Raw genomic sequence first — 26,915 nt, 5'->3', positions numbered from 1 at the left:
TGACCAATAGACTGAGGGCTCAACTACACAGAAAATTCAGCTCATTCACAAATATCCATATAAGTGTTCATAGTCCTTGGCAAACGTGATATGAACTAAATTCAATTAGCCCTTGAAGAAAGACCTCATTTGTCAACCAGTGATAAAACATTCATTCATCTCACCCCCTAATGCCAGGTTACTAGCTTGTGCATCTCCTAATTAAATCACTTCAAATTTGGCCAGCTTCTGTATTTCCCAGCTGTTCCCCTTGCTTCAAGCTAGTTTAGCTCCTCCTTGCAGCCCAGAGCTTTCTACATTCTGAACAATTATATATCCTGCAGCACTATCACCAGATCACAAATGACAATGAAGCACATTTCACAGGGTATGGCGTGCCCTAGGATGCATCTGGATAGGTTGAAAACAAAAGGTGACTGCTTTTCCCAAGTCAAAATCTTATTTGGCCTAAGGTGAATGCATAATCTGTTGGCCACAGTTAATATCTCTGAGCGTTCCATATCTTTTACTATTAAGCAGAGACTCATACTGCACTGAAAGCTTATGTGAGCTAAGAATCTGCCTCTTACTGTTCTCTAATCAGAAGAAGCCCCAAATCCATTTCCCCAGAGGGCTCCAATGCCTATAAAATGAAATCTCCTGTATGCTTTCTGTCAGTAAGCTCTACTCTCCTTCAGATGACTCATTTGGTAGAGTTTTATGCAAGCTTAAGTCACCATAATCATTCGCTTCCTATTGGCATAAGCTCTTTTGTGGATCAAGTAATCTCTAGGCTTCAGCAGAAAGTCCAGTGTCCCAGTTCAAATGATTCTACAGCCTAAGCACTTGGGATTTTTATTTTTAATTCAAAAAAAGGATAACAATAGACAACTTCATATGTAAATGTTGAAGGAAAATATTCTTAAAGCTGAAAAAAATAAGCATCCATTAATTCCTTAAATACCTAAAAGTCACAAAGTGCCATTACTGGCATTTACTGTGGAACTGAATTCTACTCCCATGTCTATACATATCATGACACATCCTTTAATTATACAATAAGGGTGGTTTTTTAATTCAGTGCACAATGTTCAGTGAATACAGCAACTGCTCAATATTTCTCTTTATCCTCATGCTTTATTTACTGCACATTCTCCGAACATTGCATTGAATACAGAGTTACTTATTGCCTCATGGGTTTTGTGCTGTTGCTCGCAAATCTGGTATATCAGTGTACTATAAAGATTAATGAAGTTATGGTCACAACCCCCCTTATGTACACACTAGAAGACTGTCATTTGTATGTACACATTAGGAAAGTGTCATTAAACCCATTTTATAGACTGGAGCAAAAAAACATCGCGACCTGCCTAACAGAAGACAATGAGTCAACAGTATATTGCATTAATCTACACTGCTACGTAATGCTGCCTACCTTCTCAAAGTCCCAGACCTACATAGCTTGTGTTAATTAAACTTGTGACAGTCAGTACTAAGCATTTCTATACATCAGACTCACAGTCTTGTGACTTTAACCTTCAGAAAACAGAAAGCACACGTTCAATTATATCCCATAGATGTCTTGGCATCATAGAATCATAGAACCATAGAATCCCTAGGGTGGAGAAACCTTTGAGATCATCAAATCCAGCCATACCTGTCCACTACTAAAGCACATCCCTAAGCACTTCATCTACCTGTCTTTTAAATACCTCCAGGTATGGTGACTCAATCACCTCCTTTTGCGGCCTGTTCCAGTGCTTGATAACCCTTTCAGTCAAGAAGTTTTTTGTAATGTCCAAACTGAACCTCCCCCTACACAGCTTGAGGCCATTCCCTCTTGTTGTATCACCTATCACTTGGAAGGAGAGACTAACCCCCACCTCTCTACAACCTCCTTTCAGGTAGTTGTAGACAGGGATAAAATCTCCCCTAAGCCTCCTCTTCTCAAGGCTAAACAATCCCAGTTCCCTCAGCATCTCCTCATCAGACTTGTTCTCCAACCCCTTCACCAGCTGTGTTGCCCTTCTCTGGACATGCTCTAGGACCTCAATGTCTTTCTTGTAGTGAGGGGCCCAAAACTGAACACAGTATCCGTGGTGCAGCTTCACCAGTACTGAGCACAGGGGCACAATCACTTCCCTGGTCCTGCTGGACATGCTAATACAAGCTGAGATGCTATTGGCCTTCTTGGACGCATGGACACACTGCTGGCTTATCTTATCAACTACTGCTGGTAGATGATGGAAAGGGGTTTGGCAAGAACTTCTGCCAGCTCTCTTAATACCCTTGGGTGGGTCTCATCTGGCCCCATAGATTTGTGAATGTCCAATTGGCCAAGCAGGTCTTTAAAATTTTCATCGTGGATCATGGGAGCTTTGTTCCGCTCTTCTTTCCTGTCTTCTGGCTCTTGAGATTGAGCACCCAGAGGACATCTTACCTTACTATTAAAGACTGAGGCGAAGAAGGCATTAAGAACCTCCACCTTATCCTTTTTCACTAATGTGCCCCCCACATCTAGTAAAGGATGGAGATTCTCCTTGGCCCTCCTTTTGTTGTTGATACATTCGTAGAAAGATTGTTTTATTATCTTTCACAGAATTGGCCAATCTAAGTTCTCGTTGGGCTCTAGCCCTTCTGATTTTCTTTCTACATGATCTCGCTTCATCCCTGTAGTCCTCCCGAGATGCCTGCCCCTTCCTCCAAAGCTCATATACTTTCCTCTTTTTTCTGAAATCCACCAAGATCTCTCTGCTCAGCCAAGCCAGTTTTCTCCCTCAACAGATCATTTTCCAGGCCACAGGGTCAACCTGCTCTTGTGTTGCCAGGATTTCCTTGTTAAAGAGCATCCAGCCCTCTTGGGCTCCTTTGCCCTTAAGGACTGTCTCCCATGGAACCTTATCAACCAGCCTTCTGAACAGACAAAAGTCCACCTTGCGGAACTCCAAGGTGGCAGTTCTGCTCAACCTCCTCCTCACTTCTCCTAGAATTAAGAATTCTATCATTTTGTGATCACTGTGCTCCAGGCATCCTCCAGCTGTCACATCTCCCACAAGGCCTTCTCTGTTTACAAAAAACAGGTCCAGTGGGGCATCTTCCCCAGGCGGCTCACTCACCAATTCCATCAGGAAGTTGTCTTCCACACACTCCAGGAACCTCCTAGACTGTTTCCTCTCTGCTGTATTATACTTCCAGCAGACATCTGGCAAGTTGAAGTTTCCCACAAGGACGAGGGCTAGTGACTTCTCCCAGTTGCTTGTCAGCTTCTTCTTCCTGGCCAGGTGGTCTATAGCAGACTCCCATCACGATATCTGCCTTGTTAGGTGCTCCACTGATTTTTACCCATAAGCACTCAACCCTAGCATTACCGTCATTAAGCTCTAGGGTATCAAAACACTCTCTAACATAGAGGGCTACCCCATTGCCTCTCCTTCCTCGCCTATCCCGCCTGAAAATTTTACAGCCAGCCACAGCAGCACTCCAGTTACAAGAGCCATCCCACCACGTTTCCATGATGGCAATTATATTGTATTCTTCTTGCCTTGCAATTACTTCTAGTTCCTCTTGTTTATTGCCCATGATGCATGCATTGGTGTAGATGCACTTCAGCTGGGCTGTTGATCCCACTACACTCCTAAGGGGAATAGTCTCAGTTCCTGAGTGACTACTCAGTGAATTTTCTAACCCATCAGTAATCTGTGTATCTGTGCTATCATTTGAAGTGCTCTCCCTCACTTTCTCTGAGGTGGCAGACCAAAAGTCCTCACCAGCACCCCATCCCCCAGGCACTGAAATGCCATTCCTAGGCTTTTTTCTATTAAGCCTGGTTTTGTCCCCCTCTCCCTTCACATCTACTTTAAAGCTCCATTAATGAGCCCTGTTAGCTTCCTGGTAATTATCCTTTTACTCCTTGGGGACAAGCGTACTCCATCCTTGGACAGAAAACCTGGTGCTGTGCAGGCCAACCCATGATCAAAAAACCCAAATTTATGCTCCTCACATCAGGTTCGGAGCCAGGTATTTATTTCTTGGCTCTTCTTATTCCTACCCTCGTTATTACCTGTAGTTGGAATGACAGGTGAGAACACTACCTGTGCCCCTGATCCCTTCACCATACATTCCGAGGCCCTGACATCCCTACTAATTGCCCTCACATTTCTTGTACTGGTTTCATTAATACCTACTTGGAAAATCAATAGAGGATAATAATCCATGGGCCTGACAAAGGTTGGAAGTTTTCTTTCCGCATCTTTAACCAAGTCCCCAGGTGGGCAGCAAATTTCCCTATGTAATGGGTCCGGTCTGCAGACTGGGCCTTCTGTTCCTTTCAGAAGGGAGTCCCCTATGACAATAACCCATCTTGTCTTCTGAACAGAGGTCGTTTTGATGGATGCCTCAGAGTGTCTTAACCCAGGGAACATGTCTAGGCTGTGAGACCCATCGTCCTCATTGAGGTTTGGTTCCACTTGCAGATCTTTATATCTATTTTGCAAAGCAACCTGGGAGGCTGAAGTTGGCAGAGGGGAGACATGCCTGCTGCACTGGGCAGGAACCTGCTGCCATTCTCCTCCATCTCCTAAATTTCTCTCTTCAGCTGACTGGAGAGAGGATGAGGCATCCTCTGTCATACCAGACATGCCTGCCTGTTGGGTCTGAGACAGGGAGCTTAGGGTTGTATTTCAGTGGCCAATCTCCCTCTGACACTCCCTGATGGTCCTCAGCCTGCTCACCTCCTCCCTGAGTGCACCCACTGCGGGACTGTCTGGGAGGCTGTATCAGTCACAGCTGGTACAGAGCTTGGAGCAGCTCTCATTTTCTGCCAGGTCGCCACCACAGCTCTCTGGTCCTTCTGACTGAGCTCCAGCACCCTGCTTGCACAAACTGCCCCACAAGCCGCTGCACCCTGTTTTTCTGATACATCCCACACCTGTTCGCCCACTCCTGGTCGCAGCTCTCTGGTTGTTGTTGCTCCCTAGGGGTCATTTAAATCTGTGGGTGCTTCCAGGACCACCCCACCCCTCCCTCGTCAACCACTACGTGGCAGCTGTCACTTCCAGGAATCAGGAACCTCACACTTCTCACTCCTTTCTGGGTTTCCCGGGCTTCTCCCGCTCAGGCAACCACCTTTTAGCCTCGATCTAGTGCCCAGCTGCAGAACTTACCGTCCCTGCTGCCGATTCTTGCCAATTGAGCAAGCATCAGAGCATCAGCCTGTAATTCAGTAGAGGCTAGATCTGCTTCTCCTACATCGTCATTAACTAAGAAAATGACGAAGCCAAGCTTACACTTTTTGTAGTTTTTTCCCTTACTGCCTACATAGACACATCTATCTCATATAAGTGAAGAGTATTGGTAGAAAACAGCTTCATTCTCTCCACAGTCCTGATTCATTCCTTGAGTAGAGTTTACCTCATGCAGCTACTGCGACAGAGGTACTGTGACAAGAATGTACCTGATAACATAAGATGGACCCATATGAGATTGCTTCATTAAAGACCTTAAGGCTATTTATGTGGCAATTTAAATTCTGGCAACTTTTGAGGGATTTGTTTATTAATGTTTATGTGTATATGTACATCTATATCCCTCCTCCCAGGAGGTCTTTTTGCAACCAGGAAGAGAGGAAAATTGGAAACTTCATGAAATCTAGAGACTTTTCTGAGAAAAGCTGATATATTTAGAGAATATTTAAATATTATTGTATTGAGCCTCAGCTAGGGAAAATGATAAGATGATTCTTTTCCCCAAGAATCTGTAGAAAAACAATTTGCCCTTTGGTTGACTATAATATCAGAAAACACAATAAGGAAAGCAGTTAGAATAGAAGTCATAGCAGAAACGTCCTTTTCCTGCTACGCCATCAGAGTGACATGAGCTACAGACAACTCATTCCCAAAAGGTCTATGTCTAGTATGTTCTGCATAGTATTTCTCCAGGACCAAGGTCTCTACCTTTCCAGCTACCCTATCTATTCAGATGAAGGAAGTCAGGAAATCCTAGATTGTAGAGTCCAGTGTAAATCCACTAGCCACTGCGTCAGTGTATAAATGGAAATCTCCTCTGAAAAAGAAAAAACTGGTGGAACTACTGTCATTTGTGCAGTGGAGGACACAAAGAAAGCACATGGAAAATGCCTGCCATGGAATCAGAAATGTCTGTACAAGGAGAGATATCTACAGAGAAGATGGTTACATCTGAGCTATACTAATTCTAAGGCACACCTTTAATATACTCGCTGGAGATCTATTTGCTAAAATTGTCTGCTTGTTTCCACTGACAAGCTCTGATATAGATGGCTGAATCGTAAACATCTGAAGTTAAGAAGGATGGAACAGATGCCCAGTTTATATAACTCAGTCAGGCTAAATAGGGAGCAAGCCTCCCAGCCACAGAGATCTGTCAGGTGCCAGGCACACACAAAAGTAGAACTTGAGGCTCATGGTGAAATTCAATGCGTGGAACTAGAGGACCTGCAGCCCTCGGGCTTCAGTAGAGTTTGAGAAGCAGCCAAGAGTCTTGTGTTCAGGATTTTGGAAGTAAGTGTTTAAATTCCTCTGAAGTCTAACTTTAGAGTAAGGCATTAGGACACTTTTTTGGATCCAGCGTTCTGACCCTGTGTTTTTATAGCCTCTTGGTAGCAATTACAAACCGGCAATTAAATGTAAGAGTAGGATCATTACCCTTAATCGTATTGGTAGTGAAGACTGGGTATTTGATTCGGGGAAATGAAATTACATACATCTCCTTTTGTTCTGTTGTCCAGTCTCCAGTCATTTACATGTGGTCCTTGAATGTAGATCTGTCTTTCTGTGGTTGCTCCTGCAGACTTAAGTATACAGATTTCTCTTTGACTTGAACTGGGTTTTTTGGATACACATATTGGTAAAATTTCCGCAGTTCACGGGCATCCATGCCAGCAGATACTCAGTCCTGTTTCCTGTGTAGTTCCTCATAATTTTCTTTTCAGATGTTTTCAGCTCAAAAAATTATAGCCTAAGAGAAAAGCTACTCAAGAAATAAAGGAAAATTTTACTGACAATTCATAAGGAATTTATTTTGTTATTGTATTTATTCTTATCCAATTCAATTCAGATCCTACACAAAGAACTAGAAACAGTAGCCAAAAATGCTGATAGTAATAGGGTCAAAGTATAATTTTTTTGGAATTAAAAATAAATTCTCATGCAAGAAAGAAAAAGATACCCAAAGACAAGAGAGAAGAAATCTCCCTCAGAACTGCCAATGATTTCAGAAAGCAACAGAACAAGTAGCCATTAAAAAAAAATGCTAATTAGCAAAAATGAAGAGGAAAAAAATCTCTTCCTCACAACCACATTGCCGAAAGTGCTTATCTCTCTTTTCAACACCTGAACTGAATGATAATATATAAAAAATAAGAACTTTAAAACATACTTAATTATAGATTACTACTAGATGGGCTTTCGGTGAAGCTAAACTTTCAACACATGCTGTTATCACTCTATGTTTTTTCTGATTGCCCTTACAGTACATGCTACTGACAACCGTTCACTGCCCACGTATCTTTAAGAGACAGAGAGGAAGGATTAATTTTCTTATAATAACCTGTCTCTTACATAGTTGATGACAGGAAAAACAGGACGTCAGTTTGTGGTGTTGGCTTAAAGAAAAACAGTAATCACGATGTGGGAATATTTTACCAACTGCTTTCCAACTATGTTCCAGGTCAGCGCTCCAATAGACATAAATACTTGTAGAAAATGCAAGGTTAGGAAAGCTACATACAGGTTCTGACTTCAACTAATACAGCCAGCTGCTGACAAGAAAGAATAAACACATGCCGGAAGCATTTGGAGGAAGGGCTGGAATATGGAACTACCCCTCTTGTTGAACGTTTGAATGGAACATAGATGTCAGGCAAACTGCTTTCAAACAAGGCAAATCTAATTTAAGTCTTGTGACTTGCTCAGAAGTGTAGAACCTGATCTACAGACTATAACCTAACAGAATGATTTCCAATAACCCATTTTGCTTTAGTGCTGTTGATGAATGGTACATGGGAACCAGAGCATTCCTGGGGTATACTTTTCAACACCAGAATGCCAGATTACAAATAGAAATAATAAAATTATAGGAGAAAATTATATCTAACATACCAACAAACAGGGACAGGGAAAAAGCACCTTAATCATCTGAAAAATAAGGGCCTGATCTAATGCTCCTCATATTGCTTTGAACAGACAACAGATAAGATCCAACAAACACAATCCCTAGACTGGTCCACCATGAAGACTGCTTTATTCCTCTTGGCAGCAAGGGAAGGTTATCAATCCTTTAAAAAAAAATAATGTAGGATACCAAACAAAAACAAATCATACTGGTAGATGGAATGAAAAAGTAGTTTCTGATTAGTTATCACTGAGCTATAACTCGCCTGGAAGAACTTAAATAGAAGCCAGTGAGTGATCTGTAAGTAGAATGGCTACAGAGTAAGATCATAGAATCAGAGAATGTCTTGAGTTGGAAGGGACCCACAAGGATCATTGGGTCCGACTCCCTCTGCATAGAACGACCCCAACATTCACACCATGTGTCTGAGGGTGTTGTCCAAATGCTTCTTGAATATTATTAGTCTTGGTGCCATTTCTGATGATATTGTTATCATTGTTATTATAAGATGCATCATGTTCATTCCTTGCAAGAAGAGAGTGAATAAGGTGTTTAAAAAAGAAAAAGGATTAAATACAGGAGAAAAAACTCTGTCTTATTATCAATAGTCCCTTTGGTAGTAGTAATTTCGGGTATCCGTTAACACATGATTACAAATATTTATAAGTTTATTCATATCTCACTTTTACAAGATGTACATTCATATCATGTGATTCAACATAATGCAATCTGAAACTGGAACTCAACATGTCTGGTGAATTCATGTAGGAGCATGCTGGCATAACCAAAACCTAAAAAAAGTTTTCTCTTTGTTTCTTTCTCTCTTTCACAATAACAAAGGGGTACAAACTTTTAAGATTAGTTGGGTTTGGAGATTTTTTTTTTCTTCATTTTAGCAATCCCTGAAATGTCTGTAAACTCAGACACACTATGTGTACATAACCGAAACAATGCAATGGTACGGCAAATCATACTGGCTGCTCATAGTTCTGCAAAAGCAACAGGTTTAAAAAATATAAAAATAAATGCAAAGCATTGTCAAATTTACACTCAACATAATTAAAATAATACACATTTAGAAATTTTCAAACAAAAAATAAATAAAACATCCACATACATTAATACAAAGAAACAGAGATACTTGCCTGTCTTTGATGTAATTAATACATACCATAAGCCTAGTTTCATGAAAGTATTGCCTTTCAATAAATATCTTCAGCTTCAAAATCTGATATTTTCTACATTCTTCAACTGATTTTAGTTAAATATCAATTTTCAAAATAAGGTGTATGAACTGCATCAAGTTTCAATTATTTATTGGAAATCAGCAAGTTTCTAGGATGATTTACTAAACTTAGGCACCAGCTTTTAGCATCAAATCTGTCAAACAGACAAACAAAATCTGAGGGATATCTCATATCGTACCCCTTTTGAAGAATGCCTCAAACATGGAAGCCAATGGCCTTTCACTGACCTGGCTAGAAAGGCCGACAATAATAACCAATATAACTAGCCTCTAGGCTACATTGATTGGACCCACGTTGCATCTTTTAAAGTTGTGAGTTAGGGATGCAATTTTACAAAAAGCATGAGTCATAAAGCAGAAAGCTCTATTCTTCTGTCAGAGAGAGGAGATCACACTCTGTAGCACACAGCATTTCTTTTTTTGTTTGTTTCCAAGAAATACCAGCCTTCTCCAGCCCCACCGCATCTTACTGCAACTAGTAGAGATTTTCATGTGACCAGATGAGAAGGCTTTCCTATGCTAGCCATAGCTTCTCGGAAACTTCTTAGCTATGGGAATTCTGTCACATCACAGAAAGAAAACAATAACAATGGGTTCGGTAGGCTGCTTACAGGTAAGGAGTGGGGCACTTCAACCATCCTTTTTAACCAAAAGCAAAACAAATTTGCATCTCTATTTGCCGTGTGGACTTCATAGAGTAGAGTACAATTAATAACACAAGGTCACCATCTGGATCATTAGATATCAGATATTACAAAAATAAAAACATTTCTAAGAAAGATGTGTAATCTGGTTTTCCTATAGTTTGAAAATTTTTCTCAAACTGAAGAGGGAAAAAGCCTGCCATCTCCAAAGCAATAATGTCTCCAAAACCTAAAATTTTCTGTTTTAAAAAAAAGAAACAATTTACTTTGCCTAGCACATTTAAAAGAGCAGAAAACATGCACATTTTTTTGTCACAAAGAAAAACAACCTGGCTTTGCCTTAGGGATCTGGATTTCCGTAGGACTACATGTCTATTGTATTTTAGTGAACAGTCCCAAATATGTCAATGTTATGTCAATTCAAAATCATGTCTTATTATTGTTTTATAGGCAGAAATAGCTCTAAAAGATATAGCAGATAAAGCATGCAAAGAATTGACATCATCACACTTGGTCTGTGTGAAAAATTTGTAGTAGGGGAAGTTGGGAGTCGGGGTTTTCTAGCAATTTGTGCATGCTGATGGGAACTCAGATTTCTGGTTCTAGTCTTAGCATCGCCGCAACTCAGCCCCACTGAGTCATAAACTAAATTCCCATTGACATACAGGGTCAGAGGCTTGGGCAGTAACGTCTGGTTCTCTGGAAATAACTCACAGACACATTCTGCCACTCTGAATCAAGTTCAATGTTCCCTTTAAGACTTTTGCTGAAGTCAGGTACCGAGTTTAAATTTCTTAGAGCAGGGCCTCTGCTACTTACAGTTTTGAAGGTGTCTAGCAGCACAAAGTTCATGTCAGATTACAATCTGCGGGATGCTGCTACTTTACAAAAGCAAAAATAATAGTAATCAGTGCTGACAACAGGGGGTGGAACCTGGCCCTTGATTTATATGCCTTAATTTCTACAAAAATGGGGATAATAATTCTTATCTACTTCATAATGGGTGAGGATTAAATAATAAACATTTATACAGTGCTTTGCAAATAAACATTAATAAGTGCTAAGCATTATGATATTAACCAAAATGTCACTACATCTATGTGACCCTACTAAGCAAAAAAAAAAGTTCCAGTATAATTTTTTTCACACGTTTCCAAGTTAATAAAAATGAACCATGGAATCAGCTTGCTATTTTGATACCAATGGATGAAGTACTTAACGTTATTTGACAGTTTCAAAAAATCAGAGACTATTTTTTTCCATAATAGAGGGACCCATGTGATGTACAAAACCTTTTTTTCATAGACTTGTTTATAAACAACATTATTCATTTGGCATTCATTCGAGTTATTTTTCAAATACCAGACCAAATTCTTGAGAAAGATTCTTTAGCAATCCACATACACTAAATTAAGGCCTCCTCCAAAGGAATTCTGCCCAGCAGCCGCTGTTCCGATGATCTTGGAAATCTCATACTTCTCAAATGAAAGATTAGACAAAGATCAGGCTGGATGATGGTGGACAATAAAGGAGGCTTGGCATGCCTACGAGTCTAAAAGAATCACAACACTTTTAAACTTTAATAAGCACTTCAGGACCTTGACTACCTTATCTTCAATCAAGAAAAATAATTAAAGAAACACACACACACACACACACAAAAAAAAAAAAAAAAAGGAAAAAAAAAGTCCACACATTAACAGACACTTTGGTCCAGATTCTCAGTTTGTAGGGATCACTGGAGCTCCACATGGTGAATAGTGCCACAGCGACTTATACGCAGTGAAAAGTACAGCCCAGTACATGGTAGCCCAGGTAGAACTCCTCGTTTCTTGCCAAGGATGTAAGGATGGCCTGCATGCATCACCCACAACAACGCAAAGCCTTTATATCACCACTGATGCAATCGGCCCATTCTAGAACCAAAGCAAAGCAGAATCGGTTTCGGCTGCAGCCCCTGCGCAGCGCACCTTTTCATTTCCTTTTGTGCTAAATGACTTGCAAGAGCAGCATGAAGCGCCTTGGCAGATTCGCAGCCACACCCTGCCCCTTTCCCCTGGCTGATCTATGATACCTCCTTCAAAACAGGCTAAACTAATAAATCTTGCCATCTCCTTCCTTTCTGCAGCAGAGGGCAAGACTGTCCTTGAAAGCAATTGAAGAAACCGTAAGAATTTTTCATTCTGGCAAGAGGTATGCTACGCTACCGGCCTTGTTTCATTTTAGCAGGGAACTGTATTCATATTACTGTTATATTTAATACAAGACATGCTACAAACTATGTGTAGCAAAATTTCTGAGAGAAATCTACAAGCATTTTTGCAGTGTTAGCACCTAGTAAAACCCCAAAGTGGGAAATTTATTCCTGCCAATATGACGTGAATGCACGCTGTACATGCACCATGTAACACCGCAAGTTTGGTAGCACTTACAGCCTCACTCAGAAGATGTCTGTGCAAATTCAGATCCCAAACCTACAACTTCAGCTGAGTTCTTCTGTGGAATCTCTTGACAGTAAAAATTGCTCCTTTGCCAAAGTCCAGCACAGGACTGGAAAAATAGCACAAGCCTCACTTAAAGACTCAAAAGAGGACCTGAAAGGGTAATAGTCGGATCACAGGTACAGATAACAAGCAGTCCCCACTCCATCAAAAGCTCTATGCCTTGGGTCCTCAACATTGTGTATCAAATTCTCCTTTGATGGCTGTGGGCATCCAGTACAACAGGTTATTTGTTATAGCTTAAAGTATATCCGTAGTAATGTTTTTTTAATATTTTGGATCTGCATGCTAGAGGTGCCAGAACTACTCCAAATATTTCTTCTTTTTGCCAGAAATTCATACGTCATCATGAATAACATTTTACTGACTAGGTAATGTTTTGTTTCCACAAGAATTATTAATTGCCTGATATTTTTGTCATATTTCTCAGCAACAAGTAACACTACCTTAATATTTTGGCCTTGCTTTAAAAAGGTACTGGGCTTTCACAGAGAGGTAGAAAAGGCAGGTAACATTTACCAGCTCTAGCAAATCCAAAACATAACTTCTTCTTACATAATAAATAGAAGGAAAATGGCACAACTTTGATATTCCAGAAATTTTGCTTGCTAGAAAATATCAAAACTTGAAGGAGAAACAGAAAAAAAAAAAAAAAAAAAGACAAGTGTCTAAAATTTATCTACAGCATGAATTTTTGTCCTACAGCAATACTTGGATTTTTGATAAATATCAGCAAAAGCCAAAACTAGTAATGGATTGCTAAACAACATAAAAAGCAGGCTTAATAACGGTACCATTGAGAGGATAAACTTCCATCAACACAGGCCTTGGTAACAAAGGCAACAAATAGCTATCTTGTTAGATGTAGACAAGACCAATATTTGTACCTTCCTCTCTCCTCCACCCCAAAAATAACAAAAAAAAATAATCATACTAAATTAATTAGAAGTGAATAACATAAAAAGTAAACAGCGGGGAGAGGAGGTCAGTAAATCCAGACACTTTGGTAACATTAAGTATTTCCCTGTTCCTCACCCTTTCTGGATTTATACTAGTCATTCTGCTTAAACATCAGCTTAAGACTTGGTGTCTAAATCACAGGCAAAAATTAAAATGTCCAAATATTGTACTTGTCCACCTCTACAAAATGCTTCTACAAATTGGGGTTTTTTTTGTTTCTGTTTTACTTAAAATGATTGTGAAAGTGTCATACAGACTTTTCAGCTTATTTGCCAGTGATATGGCACATTAACTCAACTAGAAATCTTGGCATCTACCTTTTCCCATATGCAATACATATAACTTTGTCCATTCATAGAAGACTCGGACTGTCATTTTCGCAAGGAGCTGCAATGCACCAGTCTGAGCATAAAAGACTTAAGTTATGGTTCTTGCAGAATTGGTTATTAACAGAATAAGTACGGCTATTTTTTTTTAATCTATAATATTTACAGTATTGCACTTTACTGCACTTAATTGCATTTCACTAAAATTAATGCTGCATCAGTATTATGCCTTAAAACCATATGTCCATCTTTGTTGGATAAGTCATTCTTTCTACATCCTGTGAAACAGTGAGATTTTTATTCAAAGGTACAGACATTTGGGAGAAAAAAAAATTACCTGTTTCTATGGCACAATGCATCTCACTGAGTTCAGGTGATTCTGGCAAAACAGGTGCATTTCTTATTGTTCCCATCTTTCAAGTTTTCACTAACAATTAGTAAAATCTAGTCTTTTTCTTTTTTCTCCTTTCAGAGGACATAGCCGTTTGAGACGCACATTTTTTTTGTTATTGCTGCTTTTTTTAAGGAAAGAAAAGGGGGGAAAAAAAAAAACCTGCCTTGCCTCAGATCTGAAATTCCACATTTAAATTCAAACCAGTTCTGCAGCAGCAGCTCCTCAGTGATGGAAGAGATTCATGGCAGTGAAATAATACTGTTGGCAACAAAGAAATGTCATCTTTAATGGAGACCAGCCCCAAGGATTTATTATTTATTATTATTACTATTTGTTTTGTTTAGTTTCGTTCTAATATATTTCTGATCTTCAAAACGTGTTTAGTTAGACACATGCACAAGGTAGCAAAACTGACAGCAGCAGATGATGTTATGCTGGAGCGATCACTTTTGCCAGGGTCAAAAAATCCAAAGTGTCCCCAAATGTTCACAGATTAAGATAATTTAGACATCGTTTCCTTTCTTTTTTTTTTTTTTTTCCCTTTTTGTGGGTTTTGTTGGGTTTTTTTGTTTTGTTTTGTTTTATCTAACTCTCCTTTTTCTCTCTCCTCCCACCTACTTTATCCTCAGCGGAGTCTTTGACTTGTGGGTGCGTGTTCGCTGCCCGCGTGTGTGGGGGTGGGCGGAGAGTCCCCACCGTGTCACACAACACCCACGGCCACCAACTTGGGGGTGGGGGGTCCCCTCTCTCTCTCTCTCTCTCTCTTCGCCCGGCTCCCCCTCAGCCGCCAAAGTCTCTGAGGGAAAGGCGAGAGGACGAGGAAAGCGGCTGTCGCCGAGCGCTCGCACACCTTAGCACAAGCGGGGGAGAAATTAAAAGAAAAGAAAACAAAAAATAAGCAGAACGGGAGAAGGTGGCGGGGCGGCCCCCGCACACCCGCTGCTCGCCCTGCGGCCGGAGAGGAGGGAGGAGGAGCCGAGGGGGGAGAAGGCGAGCGGCGGTCCGTGCGGGTCGCCCCCGGGGCGGAATGGAGAAGGGAGGGGGTGGTCGGCCGGAGCGTGTCAGAGCCCCAGGGCCTCGGCGTGCTTGCGAGCCTTCAGCCGCAGGTCGGCGATGCTGGAGTTCTTGCTGTTGCTCTTGGCGGCGGCTGCCACCACGGCTGCGGCGGAGGCGGATTCCGCCAGGGAAGCGATGGGCAGCCCGAAGGGGGGCGGTGGGAACATCAGGTAGGGCGCGTGGGCCGCCAGGTGCGGGTGCAGGTGCGGGTGCGCGTGGGCCACGCCCTCCAGCTGCAGCTGCGCCTGGACCTGGGGAGGGGGGGCGAGGAACACGGCGTCACCTCCAGGGCATCACCCCAGCGACCACCCTCCTCCTCCTCCTCCTCCCAACCTCGACCCCTCCCTGCGGCTGAAACACCGACTTTTGTGAGCGGAGCCCCCCGCGGCAAAGGTCCGCTCCGCGCTTACCCAGAGGCACAGAGAACTACTTAACCTTCCTCGTATTAAAAAGAAAAAAAACCACGAAAAAGTAAAAAAAGAAAAAAAAAAAAAAAACCACGAAAATGAAAAAAAAAAATGCGGCCCAACGCACGGGCGCCAACAAGTACTAAATACCTAATTTTCTTATATACATTTTTTTTTTCAGGGATGTTTATTTATACCTTGCTTAGAAAAACTCCTTGGCCGCGGGTCCCTTATATACGGGGTTGGTGTTTGCTTTGGAGCTTTCTCGACCTACACAAACACCTCGGGTTGACTGAGAGATTTCAGCTCCGGGTAGGTTCAGGGAAGGGAGGGGTATAAGGGGGGAGTTTATTTATGTATTTAATTATTTTGGTCCAAATATGTCTTTTAAAAAAATCAATACAATTAATCTGTCAGCTCCACGTGTCTCTGAGACTGAAAAGGTGGTAGAGGGTCCCTTTGGGATGGGAAAAAAAATCGATTCCCCGATTAATTGACAAAAAAAAAAAAAATAAAAAGGGGGGAGAGAGAGTTGCAAGCGGCGGCGAGGGGTGGCTGGAAGCGGGATGGAATTTCATCCTTCTTGTCCCGTCTCGCCGGGGCAAGGACCCGGGACCGGTGCCTACGCTCCGCTATTGCCCCGATCCCTCTGGTCGTCGCGAAAATCCTCCAAAGGGAAAAGGCAAAGCCGCGACAGCCCGACAGGAGGGAAACAACGACAGGGCAAGGGGTCCGCAAGGATTTTCTCCCCGTTCCCCCCAGTGGGAGACCCTCCCGCAGAGCCGAGACCAGCTCTGAAGGAGACCGAAGCCCCCCGGGCGGCTCTGGCCAAGGTCGTTCCCATCCTTGGATTTGCCGGGGCTCCCCCGCCTTCCCTCCTCACCCCGGGAAGGCGATGCGTCCCCGGGAGGCCAACCTGCCTTTGCCACGTCCCGGGGCGGCCCCGGGGCCGGCCGCCAGCCCATCCTAGGGCGGCGGAGAGGAGTCCCGTAGCACCGGCAGCGCCTCCCGGGGCCGCGGGACCCCCCTCTCTGTCCCCTCCGTCCCCGGGGGGCGCTGAGCTCCCGGCAGCCAGGCGGGGGCTCCTCCACCGAGTTTTACAGCCTGTTTTTAATAAGTGCCAACTTCTATATAAATGGCACTCGTAAAACGTGCCCGGCTTCCTCCTGCTGCTGCAAACGAACGAGGGGTCGGAGCTTGCCCGGCGGGGGAAAAGGGAAATAAACCCCGAGCTAACTACCTGTTGGAAAGGCATCCTCAGGGCTCCCATATTCACATAGGGGGCCACTCTGCAGGCGTCTAAATGGCTGGCGGTTCCCAGGATCACACCTGTGGGGAAAGAGAGGACCGAGTGAGCGGCGACGGCGGCCCGGGGCTCAGCGGCCTCCGCTCCCCAAAAGACCCCTATCCCTCGCTCACCTTTGTGCATCTGGTTTTCCTGCTTTCGGCACTTTGCTCTCCTGTTCTGGAACCAGACCTATGAAAAGAAAACGCAAACAAAACCAAAACAAACAAACAAAAGAAAATAAAAGGAGGTAGACTAGGCAGCTGCTAAGAAAGCGGATTATCTCGAGGGCAGGGAATTTCGTAGAACTTTGCTAAAGTCCCTCCTTGGCAGCAGCCCCGGGCGGAATCAGCCCCTCTGTGGGATGTTTGGCGGGGGGATGAGGGGCGTCCTGCTCTTTTGCTGTGGTGTCTTAGCAGGAGCTGAACCTAGGAGATCAGAAGTGTCCTCGCAGCCTGGGACAGCGGGAGCCGGCAGCTTCACACCGAGCCTCCGGGGGCCCGTGTCTCCCGGGCTGGCAGTGGCCGTCCTTGTGCCACCCTTCTGGAGCAAGGGGCCGCTCCCAAAAAACTTATGAAATAAGACCACACGCAGGCCGGATGGGACCGGCCCAACCTCAAACATGCGTGGGCCAGGTCAGACTCCGGGTCTGGCCCCTAAGAGACGGGACAGTCTGCCTTCTCCCGATCTTCTTCCCGTTTGGAAACGATGAAGATCTCGGAGAAGATGCGAGGTACTGAACTTGTACAAAGAGGCTGAATCATTCCCCGTTCCTCAAACATTAAAAGAAAACAAAACCCACTTCTGTAGACCTCTGGACAGACAAGAACAACATCTATTCAGGCTAGGGTTTAAAGAAGTGCATATGTCTCTACAAGAGAAATGCCTGTAATCCAATAATCCTGCCCCAATTCCAGCCGTTCTGACTCAAACCAGAGCAGAATTTGCAGTAGCCGCTGCACCTCCCCTGCTTCTTTTCCAGGGGCATTTCAAACCTTCATTACTTCGCCCCTTTCCAGGTGCTTGCTTTAGCAGCTCTTCCCCAAAGGATGGTCAGAGGCAGGGACCAACACCTTTTGCGGACCCTTATCCTTCTACCAAAACCTACTGATTAGAGACAAACATTGACTTTCACCGCTGATAAAATCTTGTAGCTAAGTAAACACCTACAGCCTTTGATGTTCCTGCACTTGCCAAGAGATCATACGGTTAATTAATACTAACCGCACTTCCTACATCAAATTTTCCCTTCAAGCTTTCTTCAATTGCCTTAATGATGGTCATTTACAACGGAGTAATTAGTGCAAAGAAAGGCTTCCAAAGGCATTAATTACCTCGGGTACCTAAGTGATTTTCTTATGTAGGAATTGGCTTGCTTTTATTCGGAGCACCATTTTTCCTGCCTAATGTGGCCAGGGGGGAGCGCGCAGCGGGCGGCCGAGCGAGCAGGCAGCTCGGTGTACGGACAGACTGACAGACGGACGGAAGGCCAGACAGACGGCCCGACCGCTCCTGCTTCCCTGCCGGCTTCCCGCTAGCGCAGATCTCCCCTCCCTAACCGGGCATCTGCCCCTTCGCAGCCGCCTCGCTGCCTTGAAATGCACAGCACAGCCCGGTTTTCCGTACGAGCGATACGCAAATATTAACACTATGCAACGCTTCTGCTTTATACCAGACCGTTAGGTATTTATATTTATATATATATATATATATATATATATATATATATTTCAACATAAGCATGCAAAATATCATAGTGCTGTAGCGACAATAATACATTATTTTTTATGATTGTAACTCCTTGTAGGAAATCCCCTTGCGAGTGTTCCCCACGCCTCCCCCCCCCCCCCCCCAAAGGAGTATAAATTGTCAGGAGGAATTTAAGCAGCGTTTAAACAACTTCTCTTGCAAATCAGAACATCTTTCAAACAGAAATTATATTTAAATCTGGGAAACGAAGTGCCCTTTCCCTTTAGCTATGAAAAAATAAGGTTATGAGGAGTAAAAGTGATGAATTAGCCACTGCGTTAAGCGATAATAAATCAGGCTTGGTGTGATTCACGATCAATTCCAATTAGTCATGAATATGCTAAGTAAAGCACAGTACACTGTTTTAGACAGTTATTTCTTCATTAAGGATCACTCAGTGATTTCTTTCACAAATGCTCTAATCTGATTTCCTTTTGATTTCCATTAGAGACAGTGAATAATGACATTTAATTTAGCCCTGCACCATAAACCCAAAGATATTTGTTGTAATTGAATTACTGCCTGCTCCTCACTATGGTCTCATAACTTTCAATTATAACCCTGACAGCTGGGTGATATGAGTTTCCAGTACAACACTAAAAATAAAAGGTTAATAAGGACTAGCTACCATAGGAGCTTCAATTTATTTACAGCAAATTTCCACACTAAATTGAAACTATATCCTTTAACAGCAAGGGACAAGCGGTTCAGATAGGAATTAGAGAGCATTTCTGAAAGGATTAAAAAAAAAGTCTCCCTTTTCCCCTTTTCTCCTATTTTTCTGCTTCCATTTCTTGATGGATATCAAGCTATCTGCTTAACTGCTAATTAATTATCCATTTCTCTCTCTTGATATTTCTTTTATTTCTAGCTTTATTTTCAAACCTCTGTAGTAAGATTATTAAATTTATTATTTTTTATCTCTCATAATCTCTGCCTGAATTAGTAATTTTTTTTTTTTTGGTGTGCTGTTTTAAGATCTGTAAGCACTTGAAGCACCAATTTTCCTGTAACTATGAACATCCTGTTAAAGTGCTGCTCAGTAATAAAGTACTTGAAAGAAAGAGTGCAGAATTCAATTACAAGTAATTTATTTTTATAGAAACAGTACATCAAGGCCTGGGAAAGATATTACAGAGCCCGAGTAAGAAGATCTGGGAAGATGACATAAGAGTTGATGTCCCCTTCAGCAAAAGTTTAATCTTTTCATTTATTTATATGGTGTGGTTAGATCAATCTTCCAGGAGAAAGTAGGCCAGCAGCACTCTGAACCCCTGCAATATCCCCTAGAAGCCATCCTTCCTGAGGCATGTGCCTAGCACCATCCCTCGCCCACTTCGGTTTGTACTGCAAGTGGTAGGAGCTGAGGGGAGAAAAGACCCTTTAAAACTAAAACCAAACAAGAAAGAAAACAACCTAGCTACTCTATTTGCTTCGGAAATGCCTCCAGGAGGCTCTTGTTTAAAGCGAGATAGTCACTTACTCAGGCCAGGGATTTCAGACCAGGCCTGGGAGGAGAGGGATGGATTCTGCCTGCTTTCCACTGTGGGCCATGGTCAAAGAGGTCAAAGAGGACCAGGTGACCCCTCTTCCCGCTCTGGGATGTATTTCGTGTCTTCCCGCTGTGCCCTGGGATGGTGGTAGGCACGAAGGATGCCCACCTATACCCACATGGCTATATGCTCCCCTATGTGTACCCGGGCACAGATGTATAGGCTGACATACATATGCATGATCATTTCTTATCTCTAGGGTGTGAAGGTGTTTTGTTCAGTCGAGGGGGATTGCTTAGTGACTTTTTCTTCATGGGTTTTGGTTTGGGTCTGTTAGGCCAAGTACGGAGTTCTAACCTAAGAAGGAATTTACTCCAGGTTTCTCCTGCCCTAGGCCTGCTCAGGAAGCCACAGGTTGATTTTATTATTTCTAGGGTTTTCTTTTTTAATACAGCATCTGTTATGGGCTGCATTCCCTAGATGACTTAAGGAGGACTAAGAGAGGGATATTTTCCCCCTGCATCATACCAAAACTCGATTTTAAAATAATCAAGGAGAAGCCACCCAAAGAGACAGCTCTGATAGCTTCAGAACTACAGCAACACTGACTTATTTTCAAGGTTTTGAAGGCTAATTGGTATTTAGCTGTATCTGAAGGAGGATGGAAGGGACAGGGGGAGACTCCACCAGATGGGGTGCCATGCATTCATAAGCTTGCTGTGTGAATCAGAGCAGGCACCTTCCCCCGGCTCTAGCTAATCCCGTCCCTCAGCACCCAAACCGTCTAGCCCTTATTCATGGCGATTGTTTTCTGGTCTTTTTTTTTCCCATAACGGCCCCAGAAAAGAAGGAGAGGGGAAAAATGTGCATTAAAGGAGAGTTAATGGCACGTTTACAAGGAAAAAGAAATACGGTTATTAAAAAATAAATAGCAAGTTTCTCAGTTCTTATAGACTTATCACCACCACCAACCCAATCCTCTCCCCCAACAGTAAAAAAAAAAAAAAAAAAAATAAACTGCCTTCCTAGGAAACGCAAGACACTGGCAGATATTCCCAGTGCAGAATTACTGTTTGGCAGGACAGGTACAGCGGAGTTGCAAACAGCTTCCCCATCACACGTGTCGTGTCTGCCTTCACCTCCCCGCTTGGGATGAAACGGGGCACTGTGCTAGGATCCGCTGGCAGTTAGGAAGTGAGATGAGGACGTTTCCAGGAACAGAGCCTTTCTCTTACCTGAACCCTAGCTTCAGACAGTCCCAGCCTCTGGCTTAGTTCCTCCCTCATGAAGGCATCTGGATAGTGAGTCTCATCAAAAAGTCTTTCCAGCTCATTCAGCTGCTCTAGTGTGAAATTGGTTCTGCTTCTCCTTTGTTTGAGCTTGGTCTGTCCATCTTCATCTTCTGACTTCACGTCTTCCCTCTTCTCTTTGCACTCGTAGATCCCTGCCGGGAGGGGGAAGGGAAAAACGACACTGAGCCTCCTCTCGCACACCTCTCCGAAGTTTCTCTCCTCAGCACCCGGGGGTCTTCCCTCTCCCCTCTCTTCCTCCCCAAACTCAGTGCAACCTGCGAGCGGGGCTGGGACGGGACAAGGGACACCGGGACGGGACAGGGGACACCGGGACAGACTGAGCCCCGCTGCCAGCTTTTGTCGGGCAGGAGGGAGGGAAGAGGGAGCCGCTCCACCTTGCTCGGCTGACGGCCCGTCAGAAAAACTATAACTATAAATACAATTTTATTTTCTTTCCGGGGTGAGGAGGGAGCCGGGCAGCCGGTTGGCAAAGGCGATTCGGGGAAGGAGCCGATAGGAAACCCACTGGCCCCTCAGTACCTCCAGGCGGTGGGGAGAGGCGAGGGAAGGGGGTTTCTCCGTCGCCGCTTTCTCACGAAGTAAAGAGGGTTACGCAAGAAGCGCTTCACCGCTGTCATGGTGGAGCCACGGTGGAAATATTTGCCTCATAAAAGTAACTTTCCAAAGGCCTGAGACAGAAATTATCCGTTCCTCTTCTCCTTATCAGCCCTCCTTCCCCCAAAATACCTGCCGGCGTGTCGAAACGGCCCCGGAACGGTGGGCCTGCACGGGTCAAGGACAGTGGGCACCCTCCAGCCTCTCCAAAGGAGCAGACACTCCACGACACACACACAACTCCCCATCTCTCACGGAGAGCTCGGGGTGAGCTTGAGACCGGAGGCAGCGGCTGCGCACTCCTGTCCCGGGCAGAGGGGAGCAAGGCAGGAGAGGCAGCGAGGAAAAACTGCTCCACCGCTTTATGTTTGGGGGTATGGTTTCTCGTTTGGTCCTTGTATCTTCCTTCCCACTTCAACTTCAACTCCTTTCCGTCTTTAATGCCAGGCCGCCTAAAGCACCGACCCTCTTTTAAACCCTCCTAAAGAAAAGAGGAGAGGTGCTGAAGCAAGGGGCAGCTCTGGTGGCTAAACCGATTTCCCGGGATGCCCTGCCTGCCCAGAGCTCCTGGCCGGGGCGCGCATTCCGTGTGAGCGCCGGCGGAATCCCGGGACGAGCCTGCCCCAGCTGCCTCCTTTTGTCCTGCTTCACCTTCTGGAGCTGCAGGGGGGGAGCCATATCTGCAGATGATCCCGAATTAAATCCTGTTTCCCTCACCAAATACAGACGCATTTATATGAACGTATACACAGAAATGCGCGCATTCACATATATATTATCCTATATATATATTATCCTCTATACTTAGGGGCATCGCAAAATGCCAATGTTTTTTTAGTTGATCGTAATAGAACGTCCTGAACTGTATGTGTGCTTAAGCAAGGCGAGGACCTAAGCCGAAGTGCTCGTTTTCACTTCCGAAACGAAAACTGTCCCTGGCCGTAATCACTCCTCCGGGGTCCCCGTCTCCCACTCCGAGTTGAATATCGGCTGCATAAAACTTTGGGAAGGGTTCTGGCCTCCGGAGAGGTTTGGTTTTAATGGCACTTTGTTAACATTTCTTCTGTAAGGAGAACCCCCGTGAAAAGACGAGGGTGCTAACCCAGCAAATGCCTAGGGAAAATTAAGCGCGTTCAAAAGCTGTCTCCTTTCGGAGATCCGAGGCTACAGCATGTCCGTGGTAGGTATAAAATATTAACTAGCACAACGGTGAGACTGCAATAACACGCAGGAATCAGTTGAAATTAGACTGAAACCTCGCATGAATTTAAACTGTCACAAGCATCTCAGCTCTTTCCAACTCCTCCCTTCCATCCCCACCCCCAGCCCTTCTCCATAGATTAGATTAGCTAAACATACAAGCCAGAATTTCGATACACAGGGAAAAGGGGGAGTAGTAGAGATTTCTTTTTTTTTTTTTCTTTTTTTTTTTTTTGTTCGTTCGCTTTCATTTTTTTGTAGATTTTTTTCCTGGAGAGTGCCTTGTTTTCTTTTTTTGTTTTTTAAAACCATCTCCTGCTCAGTTGATTCCTCTAAATCTAACCCTTTCGCTTTGCAATCTCTCTACCAGAGAAGGAAAACCAGCAGCAGTCCTGAGCGGTACTGGTTTGTGCAGAAATACGGGTACCCGAATACGCGACTATACCCGGTTCTTCTCTTTGGGGAGGGGGTGGAAAAGAGGATATTAAATAAGTGTTTGGGCTGTAAATTAAATTGCCTTTCGTCCAATGTTATATTAAACAAGATCAAACGGTAGGAAACAGCTGAAAGGCTGGTTGTTGTTCCCCAACCTATTAACCGGTTTTTATTACCCGAAGCTCCCCAGGCAGGTCCACCTGTCTAACTTGCCTAGAGACACTTTCTCAACTTTCTAATACCTCCACTTTTTTTTTTTTTTTTTTTTTTTTTTTTTTTTTTTTTTTTTTTAATTCTCTCCTTCCCCTGCCAGCCTGTGCGGGATTTTTAGCTTGCTCGGTTTGAAAAAAAAAAATATATTTTTAATGTTAATTACGTTCTGCTAAGAGAAGGAATGGTGTCTCACCCCTCGGCCGGGAGTCCCTACACCCTGGAGGGAGGCGATGCTGCCCTGGCCCAGGTGAGAAGGACAGGCTGGGGACCGAGGGACCAGGCGGCAGGGTCGGCCGGTGCCTCTCTCCGCAGGGATGCTCCGTCTCACCCGGGCCCGGGGAGCTCCCTCCCAGCCTGCCTCATCCTCTGCCTAGGACAGGCGGACCGACAGAAGGCGAAATGTCCAGGGAGAGCCTCCTCCACATGCAGCTCTCTCCCAGAAGAAGCATCAACATTCTGACGGCCCGGAAGCAGGAAGAACAGGTCTTCTGAGGCATTAAAACTCCCAGGACAATGTTTCCTCGTACAAAAATACACAGACAAAAAAAATATCTGAGGTCCTGCGCTGCCCCCTTGCCCCGGGCGAGTGAACGCCTAACGCACCGCATCGATTTCGGATGTGAGCGGGTCTGGCAGGAGGGGATGAGGACCGAATCGTGACTTATTTTTTCACGGCAATGCATGCAGGCATACGTATTTCTAAGCGCACGTTCCCGTGGCGGCGGGAGGGAGGAGGCAGGATGCGGGATGCGATCCCGCCGCGGCCGTGCCGCCCCCACTGCGGAGAGCCGGGGGCGAGCGGCGGCGGGGCCGGGGCTACCGGGGGGGCCGAGGGAGCCCAGACCCGCTCTTACCTTCCGCCGTCCTGCCCGTACTGAACTCCTTCAGTTTGTCCTTGTCGCTCTCTACGTGGTCTTTGAAAAGATGCACCGGGCAATGGTTGCTGCTCTCAGTCATGTCCTGCAGGTTAGAGTCAGAGTTTCCAAGCTCCCTAGAGCGAGCCAACCCACTCTCCAAAACTTCCCTGTACGTGATCGTCTCCTTCTTGTTGCTGCTGCCACTGCCGCTGCTGCTCTCTTTGCTTTTCTGGTCAAAAGATTTGGATACAAAAGCCGTAAGTTCTTCCATGGCTGCCCGGTGATCTTATCCACAGAGATCCACTTGTTTTTCGGTCGGAGATGTGGCCGTCCTCCGCACGCTGTTTTTGCACGTAGAAGATGGGCTGTATAGGGTTAGATCACTCCTGCTGTTATTTATGCCTTTCAATTTGAGATCACACTATTTATACATGGCTACCTCAGCCCAACCCCCAGCTCTCCCTGTCTCCAGCAATTACTGACTGCTCCATAGTCGCAGGCGGACTCCTAGCAGCTATCTCCCCCACCTCAGTCCAGCAATTGGCTTTCTTTTCATTTCATCACTCTTTGGCATCTTTGCACCTTGATTTAGGGAGGCAAAGAAGCAAAAGCGAATGGGGAGGGGGGGGAGGGAGAGAGAGAGGAATAAAGGGAGGAGGGAGGAGAGGAAAACATGAAAATAGGTATCTGCATTCTGCAAACGGGTTGCAGAAATGAGGAAGACTTAATTGATTGTAAAGACATCCTGTGCGTGGCAACACTGTGAGTAAAAACGGACCCACAGCTAATCAAATAACTGTGCTCCTGCGATTAAATGTATCGCTGTCAAGAGGAAAAGAAAATGAGTGTTCAATAAAAAAAGGTAATGAATAAAAAAACGGAGATGTGCGTTTGTTGTAAGCAATGAAAATTCTACCTGATTTGCTGTTTAGCTAATTTCGCTTAATTAAACGGTCAAAATAACCGGCGAACCAAAAGATGCTGTTTTCAAAGTGTTGACTGTTCTGGAGGGCGGTGGGTGCGTGGAGGGGAACGCGTGTTGCAGTTGAACAAGTTGTGAGGTGTCTCGGAGCTCTGTGTCGGTGTGTTCGGAGGATTTGGAGAGGGTTGCTTGGCTGGGGTGGGGAGGGTTATCTGTAGGCAGAGGGGCTCTCCAGATCCGTGTAAACATTGCAGGGTCTGTTTTATCGTTTACTGTTATTAATGTCGTCTGAAGATACTGTTGGGAAAATTGAAAATCTAAAATGCTTCTTTGGATGTAGAGCTATCCTGCTGCTTGCAGCAGAGGGGCAATTTGTTAACACGAGAGTTTGTACACGACAAATAGAGTATTAAATCATCTTTTTTTTTTGTCTTTTTTTTTTTTTTTTTTTTTTTTAACGAAACGTAACCTGACGGATTTAATATAAAATTGGCAATAATTTCCGACCTTGTTCTTGGTAGGCTGCTGTTATTTTTGTTGTAATCCCGAAATAATTATTACTCTGTGCGCTTGAATAGCTGCCTGAAATTCATCTCCAGATAACAGCGCCGGCATTTCTAGCGCCTCTCCGCACCATTTGAACCGCGAGCGGAGAAGACTTCCCAGCTATTTATTTCTATCTCCTCAGGCTTTAACGCGGAGGTTTATTTGGTATTTGAAGGAATTTTGTCTTCTGATCGTTTGGCTTTTTACGTCCTCCTCATTCCCTCGCCTCGAGTTTGAGATAATCAGAGCCCATTATCACGCCACCCTCTGCTCTGAATCGCAACCAAAGCAGGCTCCTTGCTGGAGTAAGGGGCCATTGTTTCTTTTCCAGGGGAGCGTGGGACCACTCTGAAAATTAGCAGAACATTAAAATACTAAATATAAGTTTAATTAATCCAAAGGTGCCGCGAGCACCAGAGTTAACACCTCCACAGGAAGAGGGGGGAAAATAATAATCGAGGAAGCAATTAATAAAGGGCTTTAAAAAAAAAAATCAATCTCCCCCTGTGCGAATTTAAAACGATTATCTAGGGGACAAGGATTGATCATTTGATCTCGGCACTGCGGATATCCCTGACATTTATTATATTGTTGTGTCTCGGTGGCATCCTTCCTCCAGAGTTCATTTAACAAGTGAGGGAGCCGAG

At 44.2% G+C, this 26,915-nt stretch overlaps 1 protein-coding gene across 1 annotated transcript; it reads right to left on the bottom strand.

Annotated features, from left to right (window-relative positions):
- Nucleotides 1-15,151: 15,151 nt before the first annotated feature.
- Nucleotides 15,152-25,851, bottom strand: SHOX (short stature homeobox). Its single transcript, XM_054082188.1, has 6 exons — nucleotides 25,717-25,851; nucleotides 24,798-25,165; nucleotides 21,424-21,632; nucleotides 17,081-17,138; nucleotides 16,902-16,990; nucleotides 15,152-15,505 (listed from the first exon to the last, which is right to left on the bottom strand). Exons 2-6 carry the CDS (start codon nucleotides 25,069-25,071, stop codon nucleotides 15,260-15,262), a joined length of 876 nt encoding a protein of 291 aa, XP_053938163.1. The 5' UTR covers nucleotides 25,072-25,165; nucleotides 25,717-25,851; the 3' UTR covers nucleotides 15,152-15,259.
- Nucleotides 25,852-26,915: the final 1,064 nt, after the last annotated feature.

Source organism: Cuculus canorus, chromosome 1 (assembly GCF_017976375.1).
Source record: "Cuculus canorus isolate bCucCan1 chromosome 1, bCucCan1.pri, whole genome shotgun sequence".
In the NCBI taxonomy this organism is placed as follows: domain Eukaryota; kingdom Metazoa; phylum Chordata; class Aves; order Cuculiformes; family Cuculidae; genus Cuculus; species Cuculus canorus.
Note: the sequence above shows the minus strand (reverse complement) of the source record. Positions and strands in the feature narration are given on the sequence as shown.

Excerpts from the sequence above, each read along its gene's own strand:
- SHOX (XM_054082188.1), bottom strand. The coding sequence starts at position 25,071 with ATGGAAGAACTTACGGCTTTTGTATCCAAATCTTTTGACCAGAAAAGC. Across the intron at positions 21,633-24,797 it reads TACGGGCAGGACGGCGGAAG|GGATCTACGAGTGCAAAGAG; the intron begins GTAAGAGCGGGT and ends CCCTCCCGGCAG. Across the intron at positions 16,991-17,080 it reads GGAAAACCAGATGCACAAAG|GTGTGATCCTGGGAACCGCC; the intron begins GTGAGCGAGGGA and ends CTTTCCCCACAG.